The following is a 24,893-nucleotide window of genomic DNA, read 5'->3' on the forward strand; positions in this document are numbered from 1 at the left end:
GGTTGGCACGTGAGGCACCCGGCCTGTGGGCCTTGTGTTTGACAGCCCTGTGGTAGACTCTGCACTGCGTGTGCTGCATATGCATGTCTGAGTACATCGCCATGGATCCCTGGTCCAAAGGAGATTCTGGAGAAACATCAGATTCAGTGCAGCCTGGAAGCTTAGTGACAGCGCTGCAATTTGAGGAGAAAAATAGAAGAAAACGATTCTTTCTGCTGTGATTTTGTACCCCGAATCCTTTGTCAAAGCTGTGCCACCCCTGCCACTGGGCTCTCGGGCGGTTCACAGGCAGGAACGGCCTGGCTCCTTTCTGCCTAAAAAGCAGCAGCAGCCCCACCCAGCGCACGCTTGCCCTGCGATGCTGGGAATGGTGTGGGGAAGATGTCAGCAGCGCCTGATCAGGGGCGCCTCAGATCAGCTCCAGAGGCAGCAACGTTTTCGGTCTGTCTGCTGAAGGAGTGACAGACAGGCTGCAGAAAAGCATCTCCAGACAAAGCAGATCTGTGGTTGGAAGAGTGTGCCCCCCCCCCCGTGCATTGCATGGCCCACCACCTGCTTCCCAAAGCATCTCTCTCTGCTGGCCAATTGGCAGCTGGCAACCGATGGGGGAGAGCCAGGGGCTTCTTCTAGCCAGAAGCTTCCACAGCGAATGGCCGGGGCCCACAGGTTGCCAGCCTCCTGGGTGCAGGGAGCATGGGGGGCACCTTACCCGTTAGAGGGCTTTCTTTCCCCACGTGCCTAAAAGCCTCCAAAATTATTTGGCTCTTGACATGTTATTTGAAGGGATTCAGAGGCCGTGCATGTCCCGAAAGGCTAACGAAAGGCCTGCTTGTGTCATTAGCTTCTTGGGCATCATCAGTGCAGGTCCTCGACTTACAACCCTTCGTTTAGTGACAGTTTGAAGTTGCAATAGCACTGAAAAGTGACTTATTTTTCACACTTATGATGGTCGCAGATCCCCACAGTCATGTAAACAAAATTCCAACACTGGCCGCTGGTTCATACTTATGACGGTTGTCGCGGTGTCCCTGGGTCACGTGATCCCCTTTTGCAACCACCTGATAAGCAAAAGTCAGTGGGGAAGCCAGATTCACTTAACAACTGTGTTACCCACTTAGCAACTGCAGTGGCTCACTTAACAACTGGCAAGGGGCAAAAGTGACTGTCTCACTTAGCAACAGAAAATTTTGGCTCAACCGTGGGTGTAGGTCAAGGACTACCTATACTACTAAAAGCTGCTGTGTGGTGAAACAATTATAGCCCGAAGGAAAATCTCTGCAAATGAAGCCATTTCCCACAGGGCATCATTTGGCAGCAGGAAATGTTCGCTTGCGTGGGATGGGTAGATTTTCCCTTCAACCAGGGAGGGCATTGCCATGCCTGGCATAGGATGCAGCAAGGTTACTGGGTGCTGCAGATAATGTCCACGGGCGGGGCAGGGGGGGGGCAGTTGTGAAAATTTCTTTCTCCTTCAGAGTTCCTCTGTGATGCTGGACATGCGTCTCCACCACTAGCCGAGGGGTCTCCCTGAAGCAAAAGTGTGAGAACTGGCATCTTGAACCCAGCTCTCTGGTGGCACAGTGGTCAGAGTGCAGCACTGCAGGCTACTTCTGCTGACTGCCGGCTGCCAGTAGTTTGGCAGTTGGAGTCTCTCTGACTCAAGGTTGACCCAGCCTTCCGTCCTCCCGAGGTTGTAAAATGAGCCAGATTTGGAGGCAAGAGGCGTGGCGAGGGCTGGAAAGGACTGTGAAGCGGCATATATATATATAAGTCTAAGGGCCACGGCTGGTGGGCTTCACCAACTGCTGCTAAGGTCTTACTGAGTGGTGGGGAAATAGCGCAGCACAGAATTCTGGTCCCCCCGGCAGAGCCTTTAATTCTACAAAGGGCATGAAAAGAAAGCTCCGTTTTCCAGGGGCCGCCCTGGCAGTCGTTCCAAGCAACACTCACAAGTAATTCAGGCAATGAAGTCACAGCAAGACGCTCTGGTGCCCAGAGGCCACTAGACGGGCCCGAAGCCGGAGACAGTCAGGGCTCACCCAGATCTTTTCTCACTCCAGATCTCCCCCTCTGAAGTACAAATCCCTCCTGCCGGTTTTAACAGCCATTTCGTGGTTAAGGTTTAACTAGATGTCCAGTTCAAGTGGAATTTGTGGCTGCCAGGAAGAATCAGCTGGTTTGGGGCTGTTGCCCTGAATTGGCCCAGTCAGCCAACCTGGTCCGTCTGTCCGTCCCATCTCCAGGTAACAAGAGCTTCCAGGGAGAGGAAACCGGGCCCTCCCACAGAAAGACTGGTCCTGTCCTCAGGTGAGCCTCCATGGCTCAGAGAGGCTTTGGGAGCAGTGGAGGTGGGGGCTGGCTCCTCCGAGGTCAGCGATTCCCTCCTTGTCCAAGAGTGATGGGGGCAGCCTGCAGTGCAGTGGGTCCCCTGGGAGCCCTTAGCAGCAGTTCAGGTTGGATGGACGAGATCCGTGTGCAGACGCCGCATTTTCTTCTATCCCTGCAAGAGGAGACCAAGGGAGGGAAGGGGCTTCACAGGTTTCCTCTCCTCCCACCCCCAAATGCCAGCTATTGTATTTGTCTTTTCCGGGATGGGCTTGGATGTCCCCTCCGCTCCCTCGGAAGAGTTGAACCAGAGTGGCTGCCAATGCTGCCCTTCCCTGGGCTCAAGCAGAAGAAGCCCCCCCACTGGATCCCCCTAGAGCCCCCCTCTGCCTCATTCTCAGCCGTGGCCGCTTGAAGACGGCTGGGGGTCAACTCAGCATCTTGGGGAATCCAGAGGGTTGAAATCCCCCCCCCCGTCTCCAAGGAGCCAAGGCTGAGAAACGCCGCTGTAGAAGGAAAGAGCCCCTCTGACTGCTTTCCTGAGGAGGGGGAGGGGGGAGTTGGGCCCACGTACTGATGAGGTCTCCTGGGCCGATTGGCAGCAGCCGGTTGCAGCTCTTCTCCAGCTCCATTAGCACAGACCTCTCAAAGGCCAAGGCAGCCAGCCGGAAAAAGAAGTCCTTGACGTTTTCCCCTGAAGAAAGAGGAGGAAGGGGAAGAACCCCCCCCCCCAAAGCCTTAAAACCCGGCAAGCAGATATATTGGCTAGCTGTTGCTCCTCTAGTCAGAGAAGGGGCAAACACGGCCGCTTGCTGGGAGAGCAAATGCACATGGGTCTTGTGGTCCGAGACCTCCCTTGCATGCGAGGAAGCCGCCTGGGCACCAAAGCTGGGTGGGCGACACTCGGGGCCCAGCGGCTCCTTCCAGACAGTGCTGGGGGGAGGCGAGGGGGGGTCCATTCCCTCCCTGATCTGCTGTGCTACCTTCCTGGGCCTCCACTGACCTGTTTTGGCCGAGACGGACCAATACTCTGCCTGCATCTCATTGGCCAGACGGACGGCGTCCCGCTCCATCCGCTCACTCTCGGCGTTGGACTGAAATGGAAAGAGCCACAGAGGGGGAATGAGATGCTGCCCACCCCCAACGAAATGCCTGCCTCTCCGCTGCCCTCTTCCCAGGCCATGAGGGGGGCGTGGGGAAATCTCCAGTTGCAGGAGGAGGGTGGGGCAGTGAGCTTGGAAGGCCTCCAAAGGAGATCTAGAGGGAGCAGAATTGACTGCAGCCAAATTTCCCCAGCCTGGCATAGGAGGACTCTTGGGGCTGAGCGGCTGCCCTTGTCCAGAGGCGGCTGGGCCAGGCCTGAATGCCGCAAGGGAGGGACGTGGCATCGGGCCACACAGCCAGCCCAGCAGTCCCTACAAGGCTTGGGAAAGGGGGGGGGGGCAGCACACAAAGGGGTGTGGTGGGGGGAGGGGTGGCAGACAGGCTGGGCTCCTCCATATACCCCCTGCCCTTCTGGCCTGGTCTGCACGAAAGAGATTCCAGAGGGGAAGCCCCAGCCTCACCCCTGGCACCCCTTCCTTTCCAAGAAAAACCAAATGAGCTTCCTGGGCAGACGCAGCCGCTTCCCTAGAGAAAGGAGGAAGGGAAGCCCAGGGCAGAGGGAGGGGACAGGCGTTTTGCGGTGGGGGGCAGCAAAGGCGCCACCCTCCCCTCAATCGCTTCACAAGGGCGCCCAGTGCATCTTCTTGATCCATCAAATAAACTGCCCCCATGCCAAAATAACAGGACTCTAGGCAGTAACCCCACCAGGGTCTCTAACACCTGTCTACAGAATCGGGGGATGGAAGTTCCGCCTGTTTTTTTTGGCTGCTGCCTTGATGCCCTTGGTCTCTTCTGGCAGAGGGGAGGGAGAGGGAGATTCCTTCAGGCTCACCAGCAGATCCTTCTTAGTTCCCACCAGAAAAACAAAGCTGGAGCCGGGGTGATTCTCCCGCAGGGCATCCTCCAGCCACCGCCTGGAGAGGGAGAAGAGGACAGGTGAGCCAGGGAGAGATCACCTGACACGCTGAGGAGACACACCTGTATCAGTCCTGGCTTGGGCCAGAAAGTCCCCCTGCAGAGGCCTTTTTCTGCCAGCCCAGCCCCAAAGATGCCTCCCCCTGTCCTGCTGCAATGGGCAGCCTCCACCTGCTTCTCTGCTCTGGAAGGGCAGTAAAGAAAGAGCCTCTTTGCCAGAGGGACCTGGGCCCCCTCCTGTGTGGGTCACTGTGATGGGCGGCCTTTGGAAATCATTCACAATCCTCAGCTGGTGCAGAACACAGCAGCACAAAGAGTGAAGCCCCCCCGCCCCCCCGTGCATGACCTGCCCTGCCTCCCAGTCTCTTTCCAGGTGCAATTCAAGATGCTGCTCACCAGTTCCAAAACGGCCTTCCCCGAGGACAGGGAGCGCTAAGCTTTGTGCCATCACGTGCCAAAAGTGCGGGGGGGGGCGGACAGGGACATGCGTGTGTGTGCCCACACCCATACTTCTATGTGCCTGCACTCCCCCCCATGCATGTGTATGCAACCCCCTGCACTGCCCCTGCTTTTGGCACGTGATGGCACAGTGGACACGTTTTTCACCCTCCCCAGGCTCCCCAGGACCCTTTCTAGGAGCCTGGGGAGGCCGAAAAAGGCCTGCTTGCCAACTTCTGGACAGACCAGAAGGTCCGTTTTTCACTCTCCCCAGGCTCCTGAGGCTTTCTAGGAACCTGGGGAGGGCAAAAATGCCTCCCCCCCCTCAAGGCCCCCTGAAGGCCAGAAACGGCCCATTTTCGGACTTCCAGTTTGTGTGTTGGCCTGTTTTTCACCCTCCGGAGGCTCCAGGGAACTCCTGAAACCTCCGGAAGGCAAAGAACGGCCCAACACGCAACCCGGACGTTCAGGAACAGACTTGCAGGTTGTCCATTGGGCCATTTTTCTCCCTCCAAAGGCTTCAGGAAGAGGCTGCCCGGAAGCCTCTGGAGGGCGAAAAACAACCCAACGTGCAAACCAGAATTTAGTTCCCAAACTTCCGGTTTGTGCATTGAGTTGTTTTTTGCCCTCCAGAGGCTTCCGGGCAGCCTCTTCCTGAAGCCTCCTGAAGGGCGAAAAACGGCAGAAAATCAAGGCCGAAATCAGTTGCGTGTCCTTGCATGTCCTCAAAAACGTCTGCCATAGGTTCGCCATCACGGCCTTAAGACATCTACCCATCGTGCCAGATCAAATAAGGTGGGAACGGCCCTGGTCCTCTCACCACAATATAGCCATTTTATGGGAGGTAGGAAGCCCGCCTTCTCCGTGGTAGCCGCTGCCCCTTTCCCTGAAACCAGGCAGGCTTCTTCCCTCCCGGCCTTCCCCCCCTTTCCCCCGACGGTGGGATGGGGGTGACTGCAGGTTGGCAGCTTGACACGGTGCCTGGTTTCTTTCGTCGGTGTTTGTGGCTTTTAATATTATTTTATGTTGCTTTAATTCTTTTTTTTTATTATTATTAAAAGAGTTTTGTACAAACAATTTTTCCCCCCTTTTCACCCCCCCGCCATACAATATAAATCTCATACAAATGCTATACCCCCCCAACCCCCCCACCAAAATTCACTTTCAAATATTATACCAAATACTTTGCCCCCTCCCCTCCCCCCATCTTAAAATAGATTACTCGTAACCCCTCTCCTCCCAACAAACACAATATAAATTTCTCTTAAATTAATAATAACACATTGATCATTTTCTAAGCTAATTTAACATCTATAACTCTTAATATAAATTTCTCCTAGCCTAACAATGTTTCATTAGTCCCATCTTCTAATTTATTCATACATATATATTGCCCCACCCTCCACCCTAACCCTCCCCCACCTCCCACACAAACCCACCCCCCTGACTTCCGCTGTATACCACTCTAACAATTCCAAACATCCCATATACTATTTACTCTGATCATCTATCGGTCTAAACATTCTTACCTAAAGGCTACATAATAACTCCTAGTCTGGTATTTATTCTGTATATAATCAATCCATTTTGCCCATTCCTGTGTGTAATCCTCCTGTTTCTGAGCTTTTAAGAAAGCTGAAATTTTTGCCATTTCAGCGAACCCCGCCACCTTCTGAATCCATTGATCAATTGTCGGTAAAAAATCTTTTTTCCAATGTTGCGCAATCAACAACCTAGCTGCTGTGACCATATGCAAGACCAATTTTGTTTCCCCTTTGGTGAAATCCTTAGCTATACCCAATAAAAACATTTGCGGAGTGAATTGTATTCTTTTCTTAAATACATTCTGCATAACCCACCATATTTTTATCCAAAAAGCTTTCACCTTGTTACAAGTCCACCATACATGAAAAAAGGTAGCATCTAGACACCCGCATCTCCAACATTTTGGTTGAACATTTGGGTACATGCATGATAATTTTTTAGGATCTAAATACCATCTGTAAAACATTTTATAAAAATTCTCCCTTAAATTCTGTGACTGTGTAAATTTAACATTCTGAACCCATATTTTTTCCCACGTTTCCAACATAACCACTTCACCAAAGTTCTGAGCCCATTTAATCATACCAATTCACTTTCTGAGTCTCTTTCTAACAGTACATTATATATTCTTTTAACTTGTTTTGCTTTAATTCTTGATTGGGAACCACCCAGAGTCTGTTCTAAGCAGGGGGGAGCTAGAGCAACGTTTTAAATAAATGAGTAGATCCCTGCCTTCTGCCTCTCAGCATTCAGCCTGTTTTTCTCTCTGCAAAGCTAATCAGGGGGCGGGCGGCCATCTGCCCATGTTTGCACCGTTGCTCCTTTGAACCGGCAAACCCATCCAGTGATGCCCCGAGTGATCCGGGAAAGAGGAGGAGAGGCAGAGGGCAGAGGCACGGAAGGCGCACCATCTGTTCTCCTGCTCAGCAAACAAGACGCTCCCTGTGCCATGCCCCTCCCGTACGGGCCCCCTGCCCACCCAGGCTGGTTAGTCAGCTGATCCTCCCTCTGGAAAGAGCCGGGGTGAAACCACACCAGCCAAAGGACCCCGGAGCCTGAAGGAGCCGAGCGGAGGCAACGCTGGAGGGAAGCCGCCTGTCAGACCCAGAATGGCTGTGCCCTCCTCTCACGCGCAGCCTGCAGAGGCGCTTCGGAGTCAACTGGCATAAGGGCATCAGGACCAGCCAAGCCTTCAGCCTCCCTCGTTGCCTCCTCCTCCTCCCGGGCCCTTTAGGAAGACCTGCCCAGCTTGATTCCACACAGCAGGAAGAAAACGGTGCCTCCCTCCTTGGCAGGCAGGGTGGAGCCATCTCCCTCACATAGTTTAATGCACCCGTGCCCCTTCTCCGCATGCAAATTAATATTTAACTCGCCTGGGGTTTTTTCTGAGGCAAAGGCTCTCACCTGAGGAGCCATGATTTCAAATTCCAAGTGGTGACGAGTTTGACTGTTACAGAAATGGCACAGGCCAGCTTAAAGGCCTTTCCGTTGCGTGTGTGTGTGGGTATGCAGGATCGGGTCCTTTAAACACCCTGGTAAACTTAATGCTTCATGATGAGACACTAATAGGCTATTTCTCCACCCACCACGGACTCCCAGTATGCCCACCCCACATCACTGACGTCTCCCACCATGGTATTATTTGGGCCAAACGATGGTTGGAAAAATTCTTACAGGTGGCAGAATCTGCTGCAGCAGGAATGACCTGAATTGTAAGAGGGCTTGCTCGACTTTGGCTTTGTGTAAAAGCAGGCAGATCTTCTTCAGCCAGTAAACGTGGTCCCATCATTCGTGGCTCAGTGGGGTAGGCAAAGCCAGTCAGTCACAAGGGAAAACCGGAGAGACTTACTTGGTGTGATCCAAAGTCTGGATGTCAGCCAAGTCGAAAACTGTGACAATCACTGCCAAGAAAATAAGATTGTGCAAGGTTTGAGCAGCACCTGAGCCACCGGTGGGGGAGGGGGCAAAGAAGGAGGGTCTCTTCACCCTGGGCTCACCTTCCGCTCCTCTGTAGTAGGCGGAGGCGATGCACTTGAACTTCTCCTGGCCGGCCGTATCCCATCTGGGCAGGAGGGAAGGAGAAAGTCACTGGGGGCTCCGAGGGGACCTAAATTTTCCCACTGATGGAGCTAAAGTATAGAGTAAGCAGGAAGCCCAAAGAACAACTTCCTCCCATTCTTCAAAATTAAAACATACATACACACACACAGAGAAACACAAAACACACACACAATATATATGTGTGTGTGTGTGTGTGTGTGTATTTGTGTTACAACCCCTGGTATGCCTAAATATGGGAGGAAGCTCACTACTCCCTCTTTCTGTCCTTCGGCTCATCACAGAAGACCATGCAGGCAGAAAACCATATTTTTATTTTTAATGTTGCCTTTTTATATTTGTGTTGTATTTGTACTGATAAATAAATAAAGGGAGACTAGTATAGATCTATTTCAAGCTAATTAGCTCTCATCAGCTAGCCATACCCTTACTGGGATTTGAACCTGGGCTAATTAGCTCGAAATAGATCTATACTAGTCTCCCTTTATTTATTTATCAGTACAAATACAACACACATATATATATACATAGATACAGTAGATATGGAATAAAAATCAGTCTGGCTGTATCCCCCACTTGAATACTCAAGTGCGGGATACAACTGCAGTTGTAAGTCCTCAACTTACAACCACAATTGAGCCTAGAATTTATGTTGCTAAGTGAGAAATTTGTTAAGTGAGTTTTGCTTCATTTTACAACTTTTCTTGCCACATTTATTAAGTGAACACTGCAGTTGTTAAATGAGTTAACAAGGTTGTGAAGTGAATCTGGGTTTCCCCCGGACTTTGCTTGTCAGGAGGTTGCAAGAGGGGGTCACGTGACCCTGCAGCCATCCTGAGTCAGTTGCCAAGCATCTGAAAGTAAATCACGTGACCATGGGGATGCTTTGCTTGGCATTCAGACGTTGCTCAACAGTCTTCCCAGGAAACTCCCTCAGGGGCTACAACCATCTTGGCTTGGGAGTCCTGGCCAGAGTTTCCGATTTCTCCCGTAAAGGTTGGAATGAAGAAGCTCCCTCCAAGACATCCCAGCCAGCCAGCTTCCATCCTGGGTCACCGGTTATGGTCAACCAGTAATGTCCTCATTGGCACGTTCAGCTGAAAGCCCTAAGAGAGCCTGCCCATTGAAGAGGCCCCAAGGCCAGGACAAGCACATCGCCTCCCTTGGAACGAGCTTTTCTTCTCCAGAGGGGCTTTCCGTTGGGAAACCCTCTCCATTGCTCTGCCTGGAGGGCTCCGATGGGGCCCAAGGAGCGAGGCAGCTTTTTAGGCTGAGCTAAGAAAGCCCACATAGGCCCCAAACTCTTGAGCCTCCCTCCTCACCAAAGGCTTTGGGATTTCAGATCTGAGCTTACAGGTCTGAATGGGCGTCTCTAGCAGGCAGAAGGAATAACCTTGAGGGACAGGAGGAAAAGCTGCAGTAGTCAGATAAAAGAAATCTGAATTGGGACAGAAACAAATTTGAGAAAGCTTCTCAGACATGACTCACCCTAAGAGTGAGGGGGCAGGCACACTCAGGCTTGCAAGAATCTGTTACAGATAGTCCTCAATTTACAACAGACCCCCCCCCAAAGGTATTTACGATCCAATTCCAGAGTTTGAATAGCTCCCTCTTCAGCAGTCATATGACCACATTTTGGGCACTAAGCAAATGGCCTGCATTTACAGCTGCTTGAAGCATCCCAGGGGCATGTAGCCACAATTGATGATGTTTTTGCCAATAACTGGCGTCCCAGCACAAATGCCCCCTAGCGAACAATGGGCTTGTTTAACACCACATTAAAAAAAGAGAGGTAAAATCGGGTCTAGTGTGCACACTCCCTCAAAGGAAGGCATTCTGAAACGCAAGACGGCCTTTTCCATCAGAAATGCTGCTTTAAGGTTATTCCAGTGAAGCTTCCCTATACCTGAAAATGGGGACAGGGGCTGCTTTCCAACTTACATCTGAAGATTGTAGGGCAGCCCAGCGATCTCAAAACGCTCGATTTCGAAATCCACCCCAATGGTTGCCTTGTAATCCCGGTCAAAAGCCTCTTTACAAAACCTGCGATTGAAAAATGGTTATGGAAAAAACAGCACCCCATTGAAGTCTTGGTAGTCTATGGAGATTCTCAGTCATCCCGGTCATGGCTGTCCCAAGGGTGCTTTTTCAAGAGGCAAAGAACTGAAGAAGCTTCTTGGATGCGAAGCGAAACGTCTTCAAAGTAAAACCAGGAAGTCCAGTTGCCTCTTGAAAAATCACCTTTGGGGTTAAATCTTGGAAGTTCTTTCCAAAGGCTGCGATTGTCCCTTTATGTGCGCATTGGGAGACAGTCCAGTTCAGACAGACAGTTCAGCACAGAGGCCAGCCGATCAGCGTGGGAAGAAGACAAAATGGCAGAGAAAAGGGACGAATTTAACCGCTCCCTACATCTGATAAAGGGAACGGAAGCTTCTGCTTTGAAATAAAATGTGGTGGTCAGAAAATACGCTGCACTTTCCTTCTGAAATTTCAGCGGTGTGAGCTTGAGAAAGGCCCAAGAAGAGTTAAATTTCAAATAAGCACATTTGTTATTTTTATGATGCCTACAACAACTTTGCTGCTTTCATAGACCTTACAGCAGCATTTGATGTGGTAAACAGAGAAGACCTATGGAGTAAATTGACCCGTTAAAGTAGAACTTAGATTCCTGGCTTTGATTAAAGCCCTTTACACCAGTAACTGTTTGAGGGTGCCGTATGGGGTTAATGGGGCTCTGGACTAACGGGACTCACACAAGTAAAGGGGTACGGCAAGGTTGTATCCTGGCCTGATTATTATTTAGTTTATATATCAAGCCCAGGGTTAATGAAGGATCCCATTGTAGACATGCCGATGATCCTAAATACTTACTGCAAGAGCTTGCTTTATGCTGATGATATGATTTTACTATCATATACACTAGTAGGATTATGTAGGCTATTAAGAAGATTCAGCTCTTATTGCCAGGATAACTCCCTAATCATCAGTAAATCTGAATCAAAAATAATGGTGCTTAGAAAACACCATCAGAGACATAGGTGGCAATTAGATGGTGAACCAATTGAACAGGTTAACACCTTTGTATATTTAGGCATAACTTTTTCACAGACCGGATCTTGGGCTTGCCATCGTCAACGTAATACATTTAGAGCTAAAGCCCGTTTGAATTTACTGCTTAAACTAAAGAACCACACTTACCCAGGCTCCCCAGCCCCATTAATTTATAAAGCTAAGGTTACCCGTGCTCTTGTATGGCACAGAAGTTTGGGGTCGATACTCAACCACAGTCCTAGAACAAACACCGTCCCAGCACTTGAGATGTATTTTGGGTGTAGATCCAAGAACATCTGCTCCAGCAGTTAGAGCTGAATTGGGAATTCATACAATTCATGCGCTATCCAAAATTAGAGCATATAGTTACTGGTACAAAGTCAATGAAATGGAGACTGATAGACTCCCCAAGTTATGTCTACTAGAGCAAATAAAATTGCAATCTCAAATCTCCTGGATCACCAAACTAACAAATTCGGTAAGAAGCTATGGCCTTCCTGTCTCTTGCGTAACAGGAGAACAACTTAAAAAAAGAGCTGCCCAAAGAATTAAGGATATAGAAGCACAAAATGATATAGCTATCCTTAGTAAGATGGGTAACTTGAAATGGCTGAGCAAATACAAACCTACTTTTCAGGTAGACAGCTATTTGAAGTTGCAACTGCCAAAACATCTTAGGGAGATATTTACGTGAGTGAGAATTGAACCGCTTGACCCAATGTTCAGATAGGGGAGATTCCACTCTAGGTCCTACAATGAGCATCTCTGCGTTTGCGGAGCAGCAGAGGGAGAACACCTGGCTCACTTCCTATTGGATGGTTGCCTGTATAAGGGGGTGAGAGACAGGGTCCTTGGTCCATAGACCAAACGAAGGACCCATTGGGATCCCCATGTCAAAACAACTTACCTTTTGTGTGGCCAGAACCGGAAAATAACATTTAACCCAGCACAGTCCTTAAACAAAATGGTTTGATTGAGATCTGCATATGTGGGACTGATTGGGGTGGATTGCAGGGGTGACACCAAAATATAATTTTATCTGGGTTTTTTTGTTGTCAATACAACAACTAATATTATCTGTGCTTTGGGAACAGGGATAAATGTCCTAAGTCCAGTTTTCGAGCTCCAGGTCCATCCACAGCCTTCTTGGAGGGGAGGGGAGGGGAGGGGAGGGAGGAATCTTCCTCTGCACCCTGCCCATGGCCTGGCTCAGAGGCCTGGCGGTTCCATCAGCCTCCAGTGCTCCCAAGCAACAGGGGCTTCACCCACCCTAGAAAGGGCCCAAAGCAACCTGCATGGCACTCAAAGATCCCTGCAAGAAATGGCCAGTGAATTTAGAATAACCCACAGAAGCCGCCCTTAATTGCTGCTGGAAAATGGAACGGTTTCAACAAGGAAGCATCATAATACCTGTTGATAAGGCTTGTTTTTCCAACGCAGAGGTCTCCCACCACCACCACTTTGGAGATCTTGAGGCTGGAAGACACATTGTCACATTGTTAGGAAAAAACAGGTGGTTTCACGGAGTGAATGAGCTTTCAAAGAGAGGGATGCAAAATCTGGAGCTCTCCATGGCTTGAGCCAACTCGGCACTGTCCTCCCCTATCAAGAGCCTCCCATCCTCCTCTTGAGCTTGAAGCAGTTCAGGCTCCAATGGGGTTTTGCATCCCTCTGCTTCCTCCCACCCCCAATTCTTTTCCAATCTGAGCATAAAGCAAACTGGGGCTGTGTGTGTGGGGGGATGGGCTTCAGAAAGGTAGAGACCCTCTTCCTGATCTGCAGCAAAGACAACATCAGGACATCAAGGTGAATCAAAATGGATTTGTCTCCACAAAACGAACAGATCTTGCATTTATTTAAATGTCTCTCCGGCAAAATATGAGCCAGAATTTGCTTTTACATATTAATTACGTTTCCTGCCATCTCCTCCTACTTCTCACTCAACAAACCTACACTTAGCAAACGTGCCAGGAAGGCTGGGCTGAGGGAGGAGGACACATAGTCTCTCCCAGGGGTCTCCCATGGCTGGGGGGAGGAGGGGGGCTTGACTGGTCCAACATTTTAATCAGCATATTGCTGGGACTCTCTAGCTTAAGGGATGCAGTGACTAGACTATATTCTCCAGAGGGAGAGTTTTATAATAATTGATCTCCTAGAACAGGGGTGTCCAAACTTGGCAACTTTAAGACTTGTGGACTTCAACTCCCAGAATTCCCCAGCCAGCTGGGGAATTCTGGGAGTTGAAGTCCACAAGTCTTAAAGTTGCCAAGTTTGGACACCCCTGTCCTAGAAGATTCAGTCGATGTCTGGATCCCACAATTACCTGCCCAATCACTTCTTCCTCCTCGTTTCTCCTCCTCAATTTCTCATGTTCCCTGAGAAGCTACACTCCCCCTCCCAGCCCAGCCCACCATTACAATTCTGGCATGGAGCACCAGAACCCATACAGAGGAGGAGCTTGAAAATACCCCAGCCAGAGGATCCTTCCAGGCCGTGATGAAGCATGGGGTGCTGGACAACCTCCCAGCTTTGGCAAGCGGGGGACCCCAAGTGCCTTTCCAGAGGCAGCCTCTGCCAGGCGAAGGTGGTCAAAAGGAAGATGTCTTAAGAAACGGGCTCCAGATTGCAGTCCAGCTTTGGACAATGCTGGGCCCGCATTTTACCCCACAACCTGTGACTGGAGAACTCCTCTCCCTTCCATGACAGGAAAAACAACACCCATGGCTGTCCTTTCATGTCGTTCTTCTCAATCATGGCAACCTGGACATGGGCAGGATTGCCAGGATTCTCCCGTCAGCTGTCCCCTTGCCCAGGTTCATCTTCTGTGCCAGGTGCGCCATTTCTTCGATCAGGAGGCCCTTCCGAAAGTCACTCAGGCCCTGGTCATCTCACAATTACTGCCATGTGTTCTACCAGGGGATGAAACCACCCGGAAGCTTCCGGTGATTCAAAATGCAGTGGTGCCAGCAGCAACAGGTGCTTTTTGGTGTGCCCACCACTGCTACACGGGCTGCGTTGGCTGCCCGTTGGCTTCCAAGGGCAAATCAAGATGCTGATTATGGCTTATAAATCCCAGTGTGATCAAAGGCCTGGATACCTGAGAGGCTGCTTGTCCCCAATTGCTTCAGTCTGCCCAGTACAGGTGCCCCCATTAAACACTGGCATCTCGTGGTACCTAGGCCTGGCACCTTCTCTGTTGGGACCCCACTCTCTGGAACAGGATCCCCCCCCCAATATCGGTATCTTCTCTCCTGGGGTTCCAGAAAGCTTTGGGTCCCAGGCCTGGGGTTGATGTAATGGCTTCTGTTTGGTTTTCTGGATTTTGTTATTTATTAGAGTGTGTAAGCCCAGGCTGTTGGCTTCTTTCAATATTTTTAACTGTTTTTATGTCTTTTCCAGTTTTGTATGCTGATCAGAGTCTCCTGGAGCTGGGCGGACAATTTAAATAAATACATTGTTAAAAAACCCAGAGTGAGATGCTTTCCTAAGGTTACTCCTGTCCTTCAAATCCAAAGCATTTTCTATTTTGGTTCTGCAGAAATTGGAAAACAGGATGAACCTGGGTGGTTTGTTTGGCAAAGTCTGCAACGAAAGAGGGTGGGGTGGCACTAACAATCTCTTGGGGTTCAATGCAATGCACCCACTGCTAGGCCTGACTTCCAAAGCAGAGCACCTCCTTGGTTGATGATGTTGCCTGCAACACTTTTATTAGCTCACATCCTTTCAAATCATGAAGCGGGTTGGACTTGGCTTAGCAGAATGTGCAAACATTTCAGAGCCTGTGGCAAGCAATGGTTTAAACATCCTGGTAGCATGTAAGGTGTTGCACCCACCTGGTGTGTCCCATCTAGTGTGGCTTGCAAGAAGCAATAAAGAGAAGAGGAGATGGACGCTATGAAGAGCAGATAAAAGAAGGAGACTTTCCTGCTATTCCAGAGGCATCTTCCTCACAGAAATACCAGGGGGGCAAAGAGCCCCCCAAGAGCTGCTTCTTCTCTACTTTTGGGCATCTTGCCCAGAGCAGGGAAGCATCGCTGAGAAAGTAAGGCAGATGGAAGAGATCAACGACAGGCTGCTGCCCATGGAAGGCAGACTCACCCAAGGGTGCCCGGGTTCCTCCGCTGACAGACCGCCCTCACCTGGGGATGGAAGTCCTCCCTGAGCTGCAGACAGGCCTCGGGGGTGTAGCACTGCAGGTGGAGGGGAGCAGCATCACTAGAAGGCCCCGGCTGAGAGGGGCCCCTCACCCCTTCCTCCAACAGGGGGGGCAGGAGGGGCATTTCTTGCTTACCTTGGGGAAGTCGGAGATCCTCCGGTCTCTGCTGACGGGCAGGAGGGGGGCCTTCATCGCCCACCTGGAGGGGCTGTCAGGCACAAAAGAAAGAGGATGAGGGCCCTTTGCCAGCCTCAACTCTCCCTGCGGGCGCACAAAGCTGAGAGACGGAGAACGGGGGGGGGGGCTTTGCAGCGCCCTGGCCTGGCTCTCCCCCGGGCACGGCCCTCGGCCCAGGCGGGGCTTCCCCGGACAAGAGGCGGAAGCCCCCGAGCGCCCTGCCCGAGGCCGCCCTTCCAAGCCGCGCCGCCTCCGATCCCGGATGACGCGCCGTTGCCAGCAGCGTCTCGCCCTGCGAAGGGCCCGCCTCTCCCCTTGCCCGGAGCCCCGCAGTCGGCGCAGCCTTCGGGCCTTCCTCCGCCACCCCACACCCCCCCCCCCAGGCTGCGGGAGCGGCGCTTGGTGGAAGAGCGGCCAGGCAGGTGCCTCGGTTGCCCCCGGTGGTAACAGCGCCCAGGCCGTCCCTCCCAGCAGCCGCCCGGCCGGCGTGCTCCAGCCTCCGGAGCTCGGCCAGCAGAACGGCCGCGGCGGGTTTTCCGCGCGCTCGGTCACCCGAAGCAACCCGGCGTCGGGCGCGAATGCTCCGTCCCGGGGAGTCCGGCGCCCTCCCTCCGAGTCCCGCACCCGGCAAGCGGCGAAGGGCAGCGCGCAGCCCCGGCCCCCCTCGCGCACGGACTCCCGAGCAGGGCGGCGGCGGCGGCGGCGGCGGCGCTGCTGCAGGCGGAGTTGGCGCGAGGGCCTCGGCGGGCAGCGGGCGGCTCCGACGCTAGTGCCGTGTGGCCATGGCAACCGCCGGAGGGCGGGAGAGGCTCGGCCCCTCCCCGACGCCCCTGGGAGGCCAACTCCCCTCCCTCCCTTCCCCCCGCCCCGAAAACGCCCCTTCTCCATCAGTTTCGGTGCCAGGAGAGGCTCCGAGCGCAGAAGCCTCCCCGTCCGCCCCAATTGCATGCGTCTCCTCTGCAAAATCGCGAAGCCCGTCGCTGGTTTCAATCACAGCCATACAACCGGGACAGTCCGAGGATTGTCCGGGGGGGGGGGGCGTTGGAGAAGGCGACTTCCCAGGGCCCTTATGGAAATGCAGCATAGGATTGGAAGTGACCTTGGAGTCGTCTCCTCTCTCCACTGCTTGGTTTGGAAGACCCCCATGGTCCCTTCCTCCTATGCTTGGAGACCTCTGGAGAAGAGAAATTTCACACATCTCAAGAGGCTGCGATGCAGGCAGGTCCCCTGGGCCCTAACCCCAATCTGCTTCCCACTGATTGCAGACTGTTGGCTCTTGGGCAGCCTTTGGATTTCTGAAGAGCGCCATCCCATCTCTGCCCACCTTCTCCTCCGTGCCCTGGTTGGTCTCCAGAGCCTTCAATGCATCAACAGTTGTCCTCTGAGCACACTGGTTTGTCATCATCCTGCTTAGATGGTGGTGCCAAAACTGGACACAGAATTCTGGGGGAGGGGGAGCAAGCCAGAGGGGAGGGGGACAAAGGCCTTTTCTCATCCATAACCTGCCTGAGGACCTTGTCAATTGGACAGTATACACCCAGCTGACTGGCCTGTACTCTCCTGGCTCCACTTTCTTCCCTTTTGTAAAGAGAGGAGCAACATTCACTCTTCCTCAGCTGTCTGGCACTTGGGAACCCTTCAGGTGCCCTGGCATCCTTCTTCTGGCCTTGGAGGCCTGCACTCCTTAAATCAGGCAAGCCTCCTGTCTACTCTGACTGCATCTCTCGGGGTAGACTCCCTGCTAGCTAATTTGGAATCCCTGCAGGGGAGAAAGTGACCCAAACCTACCCCCTCCTCGTAAAATCCCTGTAGCCCTTATCTGGTTATTCCCAAGACAAGAGCACAGTCAGTCTAGCAGAGATTCTCGTAAAAAGCAGCAATAAAGAAACTACTCCCACCAGCTGGGTTCTTTGCACCTGACAAAAGGCTCCATTTCCCTTTGGAAACAGTCAGAGTTAAGACTCTTATTCCCTTGCTGGTGCCTATATTTGCTTAACCCCCCTCCCCCAAACAGCCCTTCTGCCTCTTTCCCCATAGCCCCCAACGATTGCAGGTGTGTGGGCATTTCTCGCAGCTGCCAAGCCCCACAATTTCTGCCACAATCCTTCCGTTGCTTCTGTGCCCATCGTTCCCCTCCTTCCTTTTCAGGATGCCCAGCAGTTCTATGCAATGGTCAGAACCAAATAGGCACAATTCCGCCTGCCAAGAAACAGGGGACCAGCCACCGCTGTCTTCCTGCCTGTATCCGGCTGAGTCTCACGGGGGAATCTTCTCCCTTAAGAAACCGAGGGCTGATCCTGCTGGGCTCAGCACCTCCTTTCTCCTGCAGGTGGGGAGCCGAAAGGCCTTTGGCCGACTCAGGAGCTCCGGGTTACTCATCTCCTACTCACAGCAGCCCAGAAGGGAGGGAGGGAGGGAGCGGGGCTGACCGGCAGCCACTCCCTCCCCTCCCGCAAGCGCACCAGGCTCTGAGCTGCCCGTCTTTGTTTGCACAGGGGAGGATCTGCTCCCGAAGCCAAGTGAGCCAGGAAACCAACCCGCTTCCTGGCAACGGAGTTGCTCTGCTTGGCTGGGGACCGAAGCGCCTCTCTCCTGGCTTCGGTCTTCCAACCACCTGCTCGGATCGGCCCTTCTTCACCCAGCTGGGGTCGTGCAAGGGGAGACGTTATTTCCAGGGGGGGAGGAATTGGGGGGACCAGCCCTTGCCGCAGGCGGGGGTCCACGCCGCCCTCGCCCGCCCCGGCCCAGCGGGGAGGACCGGGAGGGGCAGGGTCGGGCGAGTCAGCGGAGGGGAAAGCTCTCTGAGCTCGGCGCAGCGACGAGGGAAGCCGAACTTTCCCGAAGCCGCTCGGGCGAACGCTCGCAGACCCGCGGGAAGGCCCCGCCCCGCTCCGGAGCCGGCGCGTGCGCGTACTTTCCCGCCCGGCGTCCCCGTCGCCTAGCAACCCAGCGCGCGCGGCTCGGCGGTCTCCACTCCGGCATGGCGCACCCGCGGATCTCGGCCCAGCTGCCCCCCGACATCGACCCCACCAAGGCGCCCGTGGCCTTCGGCCGCCGAGGCCTCCCCAAGCTCAACGAGGAGCTGCAGGACCCCGAGCTGCTGACGCGGCAGCGGGCCCTGATGGCCCTCTGCGACCTGGTGCACGACCCGGAGAACGCTTACCAAGCCATCAGCCAGGGTGAGCGGCAGCCTGGCGGCGGCGGGCGGAAAAAACCCCGAGTGCCCAGCGGCCGTCCAGCCCCGCGTGTCTCGCCTGAGCCGCTTCAAGAGGCGTGGACTGCAACTCCCAGAGCTCAGCAGCCCAGAGCGCCTCCCCGGGAATTCTGGGAGTTGAAGTCCCGCTCTCTTAAAGGGACCCTCGGGTGACTGAGCAGGACTGTGGAGAGTCAAAAGGAAGAAATCCTGTAACTGGGATCTCATCTAGTGCAGCCCCCCTCCCCCCCCCCGCCTGCAGGAGGAGGCTGCTCCTGGGTCTGCCTGCAGGGTCGGCTCCAGCTGACTCTCTGGAGCTTCCCCCTTTCAGACTGCTCCTCCTGGACCTCCACTTTGTCAGGGTCCTTCCTAAAATGCAGGACCTGGCATTCACCCCCAGTGCCCCCTTCTCTCCCCCTCCATCTCCAGTTCTCCCCTCTATGCTAAAACTATGAATTCCATCGATTTTTTCTACTACCCTGACTATGGCTTTGCCCTTAACATCCTGCTACAAACTGCTCCAATACCACCTCGAGATCCACCTTAGACCAATCTGGCTAGTCGGCTAGCCCACCAACCTACCCTTTCCATCCAGGGTAAGGACAACCTACCCTTTCCATCCAGGGTAAGGACAACCTACCCTTTCCATCCAGGGTAAGGACAACCTACCCTTTCCATCCAGGGTAAGGACAACCTACCCTTTTCATCCAGGGTAAGGACAACCTCATTTGCTCACCCCTTTTATAGGGAGGCCTGGCTTACGGACAAACCATGATCCCAACTACAGCACTCAAAAATAATCTCGCCCCTGTGATAACTGTATGATAACTGTATGAACTTAATACACACAAGGTCAGACCTACTGCTACTGCGAGAGTCCCCCCTCTCGCAGGTATGGCCCTCAGCCCTTTCAAGGGCCCACCTTGAGGACGGGTTTATTAACCCAGAGAGGTGGAGGAAGCGGAAATTAAGGGTTTTTTTTAATCAATCGTTTTTTAATAGTTTTAAGGGGTTCCAGGGCTGGGGTGTGTGTGAATCAGGTCAGGAGTGAAAGTAGAGCCAGGCGAATGTCGAGAGGGGAGGGAGCGGAGTGGGGGAGGAGAGGGAAGATAGCATTCCAACACAGGGCTCCGTCATACCAACGGTCGTGGGGAGGGGTAGGTGCGAGGACAGATCAAGAACTCGTAGTCGGTTGGGAGACCATGGCTATTGGTCATACCCGGTCGCTTGTACCAACCCCCGCATGCTAGGTGGTCAGGATCTACAGAGCCAGGGCCTGAGGCTGTTGTTATGCAATGCGAGGTCAGTTGTCAACAAGGCTCCCCTCATCAATGATCTGATCATGGAGGGGGAGCCGGACCTCGCAGGAATAACAGAGACCTGGTTGGGCCATGAGGGAGGTCTACCCCTCGTGGAAATGTGCCCACCAGGTTATCGAGCATTCCACCAGCCACGGGCCCAGGGAAGGGGCGGTGGGGTAGCGGTAATTATCCGGGAAGACCTGGAGCCGAGAGAGTTCACTGTGCCACAGATATCCGGGTGTGAATCCCTTGTCGTGAGATGGGGCCCAGGGAGATAGTTGGGCCTGCTGATAGTATACCTGGCTCCTCGCTATACATCGGCGGCCCTGCCTGAACTCCTCGAGCTGATCGCATCGGTGGCGGTTGAGACCCCCAAACTTTTAGTGATGGGGGACTTCAACCTGCCGTCGATGGGAGAAGCATCCGAGGTGGTTCGGGAGTTCATGGCTTCCATGACAGCCATGGACCTGACTCAATTAATTCAGGGCCCCACGCACGAGGGAGGCCACACGCTGGACCTTGTTTTTGTCTCTGGCCAGTGGATGAGTGATCTGGGAATAGGGGATTTAGTTATCACTCCCCTGTCATGGTCAGACCACTCACTTCTCCGACTTGACTTCCCTGGCGCTACCCTCCGCTGCGGGGAGGCGGAACCGGAAGGAAAAAGATTGATTATCTAGACCCGCGCCAGTCCGGCTTCCGACCCGGGCACAGCACGGAGACGACCTTGGTCGCGTTGGTTGATGATCTCTGGAGGGCCAGGGATAGGGGTTGCTCCTCTGTCCTGGTCCTATTAGATCTCTCAGCGGCTTTTGATACCATCGACCATGGTATCCTTTTGCACCGGCTGGAGGGGCTGGGGGTTAGGGGCACTGTTCTACAGTGGTTCGGCTCCTACCTCTCCGGCCGGACGCAACGTGTGTTGGCAGGGGAGCAGAGGTCGACTCTGAGCCCCCTCACTTGTGGGGTGCCACAGGGGTCGGTCCTCTCGCCTCTCCTGTTCAACACATATATGAAGCCGCTGGGCGAGATCATTCGTGGTTTTGGGGTGGGATATCATCTGTACGCTGATGATACGCAGCTGTACATTTCCACCCCGAACCACCCCAACGAGGCCGTCAAAATGATGTCCTGGTGTTTGGAAGCCGTACGGGTCTGGATGGGTGACAACAGACTCAAACTCAATCCCTCCAAGACGGAGTGGCTGTGGGTTCCGGCCCCGCGGTTCAACCAGTTGCTTCCATCTCTGGCCATTGGGGGCGAGCAACTGGCCCCCATGGAGCGGGCGCGCAATTTGGGCGTCCTCCTGGATACCCGGCTGTCCATGGATGACCATGTAACAGCCGTGGCAAGGGGGGCGTTCCACCAGGTTCGCCTGGTGTGCCCCCTATTGGACCGGGATGCCTTACGCACAGTCACCCATGCGCTGGTGACGTCCCGCCTAGACTACTGCAATGCTCTCTACATGGGGCTTCCCTTGAGATGCACTCGAAGACTACAGTTGGTCCAGAATGCGGCCGCGCGGGTGATTATGGGGAGTACTAGATACTCCCATATAACACCTCTCCTGCGCGAGCTGCATTGGCTTCCTGTGGCCTATCGGGTGTGTTTCAAGGTTTTGATTACCATCTTCAAAGCGGTCCATGGCACAGGACCTAGCTACCTGCGGGATCGCATCCTGCCCCATACATCCCTACGACCAATCCGCTCTCACAGAGAGGGACTTCTCCGGGTGCCGTCCACTAAACAATGCCAGAGGGCGACACCCAGGAGTAGGGCCTTCTCTGTGATGGGCCCAGCCCTTTGGAATGACCTCCCCCTCGACATTAGGATTACCACCGACCTCCGCTCCTTCCGTTCAAAACTCAAGACCCACCTTTTTCAACTATCTGGCCTGGCTCAACCATAATTCCATCTTATTCCTCCTGACAGTCGTTTTAAATCAGTAATTTTAAACTGGGGTATTTTAATTCCTAATCTCATTATTATTATTTTATGTATTGTAATGGTTGTTACCTCCTCCGTGTAATATATATATGTGCTTTTATTTATTGTACGCCGCCCCGAGTCCCTTGTGGAGAGGGAGCGGCTAACAAATCAAATAAATAAATAAATAAATAAATAAATAATATCTCTCCTCCTCCCCCCTCTCCCTCCCCTCTATCTCTCCTTCTCCCTCCCCCGCACTATCTCTCTCCCCCTCCCCCTCTTGACAGTCACACCCTCGTAGAGACCACCTGACTGCTAGACTCGAGTGCTACTCCAGACCTTTTGGTGAGGTGGCTCTTCCTTCCTTCCTGCAGATCCTGCCAGGACTAGGTTTCCGTAGCCTCTTTTGCAGAGCTTGGTCTCTGTGGAGGAATGCCATCCGGAGTGGCAGGCAGGAGTGGCTCCTTCCCAGAGGGCCAAGGGAGAGCATCGCTTGGACTGCCTGGTGGGCAGGAAGAGAGCAAGATCAGGCTCTCCCTAGCAATTCAGGGAGTATATCTACCTTCGTTGTTGCAGACAACGCTCCCGTCTGCGAAGGTTCTGTTTGTAGGCAAACAACAATAAAGGAATTCTCCAAAAGTAACTCCACGCGTCCTTTTCGGTTCTTAGGGCCAGAGATTCTTTGTAGCTTGTGGCAACTGGTCTTTATCCAGAGGCCCAGACACCTGGTTCAGTTGCCTCCTGCGATCACTACTGAGCCTCCGCCTCCCCATCCCCTTCACTTGGCTCTCTTCTGTCTTCTGGGAGGCCTTGAGGTGCTTTGGTCTTTCGGCCGCAGTTCCCTGGTCCAGTTCTTCCCCCAGAAGCTGGATCAGGGCTATGGGGTGGACAGTATTGCCTCTAGTCCCTTCAGTTTACTCTTCGAGAGTGCCGTCAGCCTCTTGATCTTCAGGAAAGAAAACAAAGAGGGCACAGTCCCTACGGTCACATGAGCATTTCCCTCCAACATACACAAACAATTAAGAAATCCTTTGCTGTGACCTCCCTGCCCAAACTCTCTGCTGATGTATCTCCTAAAGGTGCCTCAACTAGGTGAGCAGGGAGCAATCCTGGTCTCACTCGCTGGGCAATCAACAGTGATGAGTCAGCAGGGTCAGTAGCCTCTGCCCCTCATAACCCTCCCACCCTCTTATTTGGGTAAAGTGACAATAGGAAAGTCTAAGAAGAACATCCAGTGGTTTTCCAGAAGCGCCACAGGGTGTCCACAGGGGGCAATGGGGGAGGCATGGAAGTGAGGAATGTGTGAGGCTGCAAACCTCACACCTTACTTCCATAGGAAAAGGCCTTGCCCTTCACGGGAATCTCCCAATGGAATTTTTGTTATATTTTTCATCCTTGTGATTGGTGATGGCCTGTGAGAAGAGCCTACCTTCTTTTTCTGCAAGCATGTACAATGGCTCTGTTGATTTAAATACATAAATCAAATAAATAAATCTTATTGGTCTAGATCAGTGGTTCCCAACGTGGGGCCCATGCTCCACAGGGGGGCAATTTGATTTTTAATGGGGGCAATTTGAACCTTGTTTAAAACAAGTTAATGGCCTTTTAGGCTTCCTCCGTGTGAGTAGGGGTTCACTTTTTGAGTAAAGTAAGAATTATATTTCACGGAGAGGGGAGGTATCAGGATTTTAGAGATGCTTAGGTGGGGCATGGCCAAAAAGAGTTTGGGAACCACTGGTCTAGATGGATTTGTGGTTGATAGCTTTTATGTACCTCCATACAAAGTCTCTGAGTTGAATTAGAAGCAGGAACTCTAGAGATTCCAACTCCAACTACCCCCCCCCCCCCAGCTAATTATACAGGGTGAATCATTGTAGAAATGGCAGAAACTAAAATATATTATTGTTCCTATATTTTCTAAGCTCACATGTTATTCTCTTATGTAGAAACATTTTTTAAAAAATCAGAAAACATGTACCTGTAACAGCAGAAGAGAAAAATATTTAAACTTAAAACTGAATTTAAAAGTTTTAAGTTAAATTGTAAATAATCATTAATTATTATGAGTTCCTACATAAAGTGAAGCTGGAAAAAGCTAATTTTATAATACAATTTGATTTGAAAAATCATATAGAATTAGGCTTTGCTCAGTTCTATTCTTTATTTGCTATCCTGGAAATAAAAGCAGGCCATATAAACCAATTGTTATGTTTTAATTTCTGTCTGATTTGTCTGGCATTGGAAAAGTTCTTTTGTTTTTAATGTGAAAAGGATGTAGGGAGAACTTATGGGGGGAATGTGGCAGCATACTTGAAGTTTTGTCCCTTTTTCATATCAATTCTAATTTCATTTGATTTTTCTTGTTTTAGAAATTTGCATTTAGAAGGCAGCTGGACTTTATGGCACCTGCATTTTGCTAACTGTCTTACCTTGGGTCTTGATTCCCTTTTCAACTTCTGATGTCCTTAAAATTCAGGAATGATGTACTGGCAGTATTCCTGATCGCCACACAGCTCGTCCTCGGCCTATGACTTCCATTGGGGACAGACTTTCTACTTTCTACTGCTGGTGGTTAAGTGAGCCATGTCTGATTTTGTGACCTTGTGTTAAGTAAATCACTGTAGTTGTAAAGTGAATCACACGGTCGTTAAGCAAATCTAACTTTGCTTGTCTGTAGCTGGCTGGGAAGGCTATAAATGGC

At 52.3% G+C, this 24,893-nt stretch overlaps 2 protein-coding genes across 6 annotated transcripts in view; one reads left to right on the top strand and one right to left on the bottom strand.

Annotated features, from left to right (window-relative positions):
• Window positions 1-1,858: 1,858 nt before the first annotated feature.
• Window positions 1,859-23,127, bottom strand: RAB36 (RAB36, member RAS oncogene family). Of its 5 annotated transcripts, XM_081966777.1 has the most exons (11): window positions 18,933-19,060; window positions 15,728-15,800; window positions 15,535-15,626; window positions 12,847-12,912; window positions 10,327-10,428; window positions 8,325-8,389; window positions 8,177-8,228; window positions 4,262-4,343; window positions 3,329-3,419; window positions 2,900-3,019; window positions 1,859-2,500 (listed from the first exon to the last, which is right to left on the bottom strand). In XM_081966777.1, the coding sequence occupies exons 1-11, from the start codon at window positions 18,938-18,940 to the stop codon at window positions 2,439-2,441; spliced, it is 813 nt and encodes a 270-aa protein (XP_081822903.1). In that variant the 5' UTR covers window positions 18,941-19,060; the 3' UTR covers window positions 1,859-2,438. The 5 variants fall into 5 exon arrangements, with proteins under 5 accessions (XP_081822903.1, XP_081822900.1, XP_081822901.1 ...); XM_081966774.1 differs by lacking the exon at window positions 18,933-19,060 and adding an exon at window positions 22,755-23,127 and having other exon boundaries at window positions 1,859-3,019; XM_081966775.1 differs by lacking the exon at window positions 18,933-19,060 and adding an exon at window positions 22,532-22,708 and having other exon boundaries at window positions 1,859-3,019.
• Window positions 18,750-24,893, top strand: part of RSPH14 (radial spoke head 14 homolog) — a gene marked incomplete at its 5' end in the record, with an annotated part of 89,104 nt that continues 82,960 nt past the window's right edge. The window contains one exon of the mRNA XM_081966772.1: window positions 18,750-18,948. Coding sequence (XP_081822898.1) covers window positions 18,750-18,948 — 199 coding nt within the window. The remainder of the gene's footprint in view (window positions 18,949-24,893) is intronic.

This window comes from Natrix helvetica (assembly GCF_964273705.1).
Source record: "Natrix helvetica genome assembly, chromosome: 14".
In the NCBI taxonomy this organism is placed as follows: Eukaryota; Metazoa; Chordata; class Lepidosauria; order Squamata; family Natricidae; genus Natrix; species Natrix helvetica.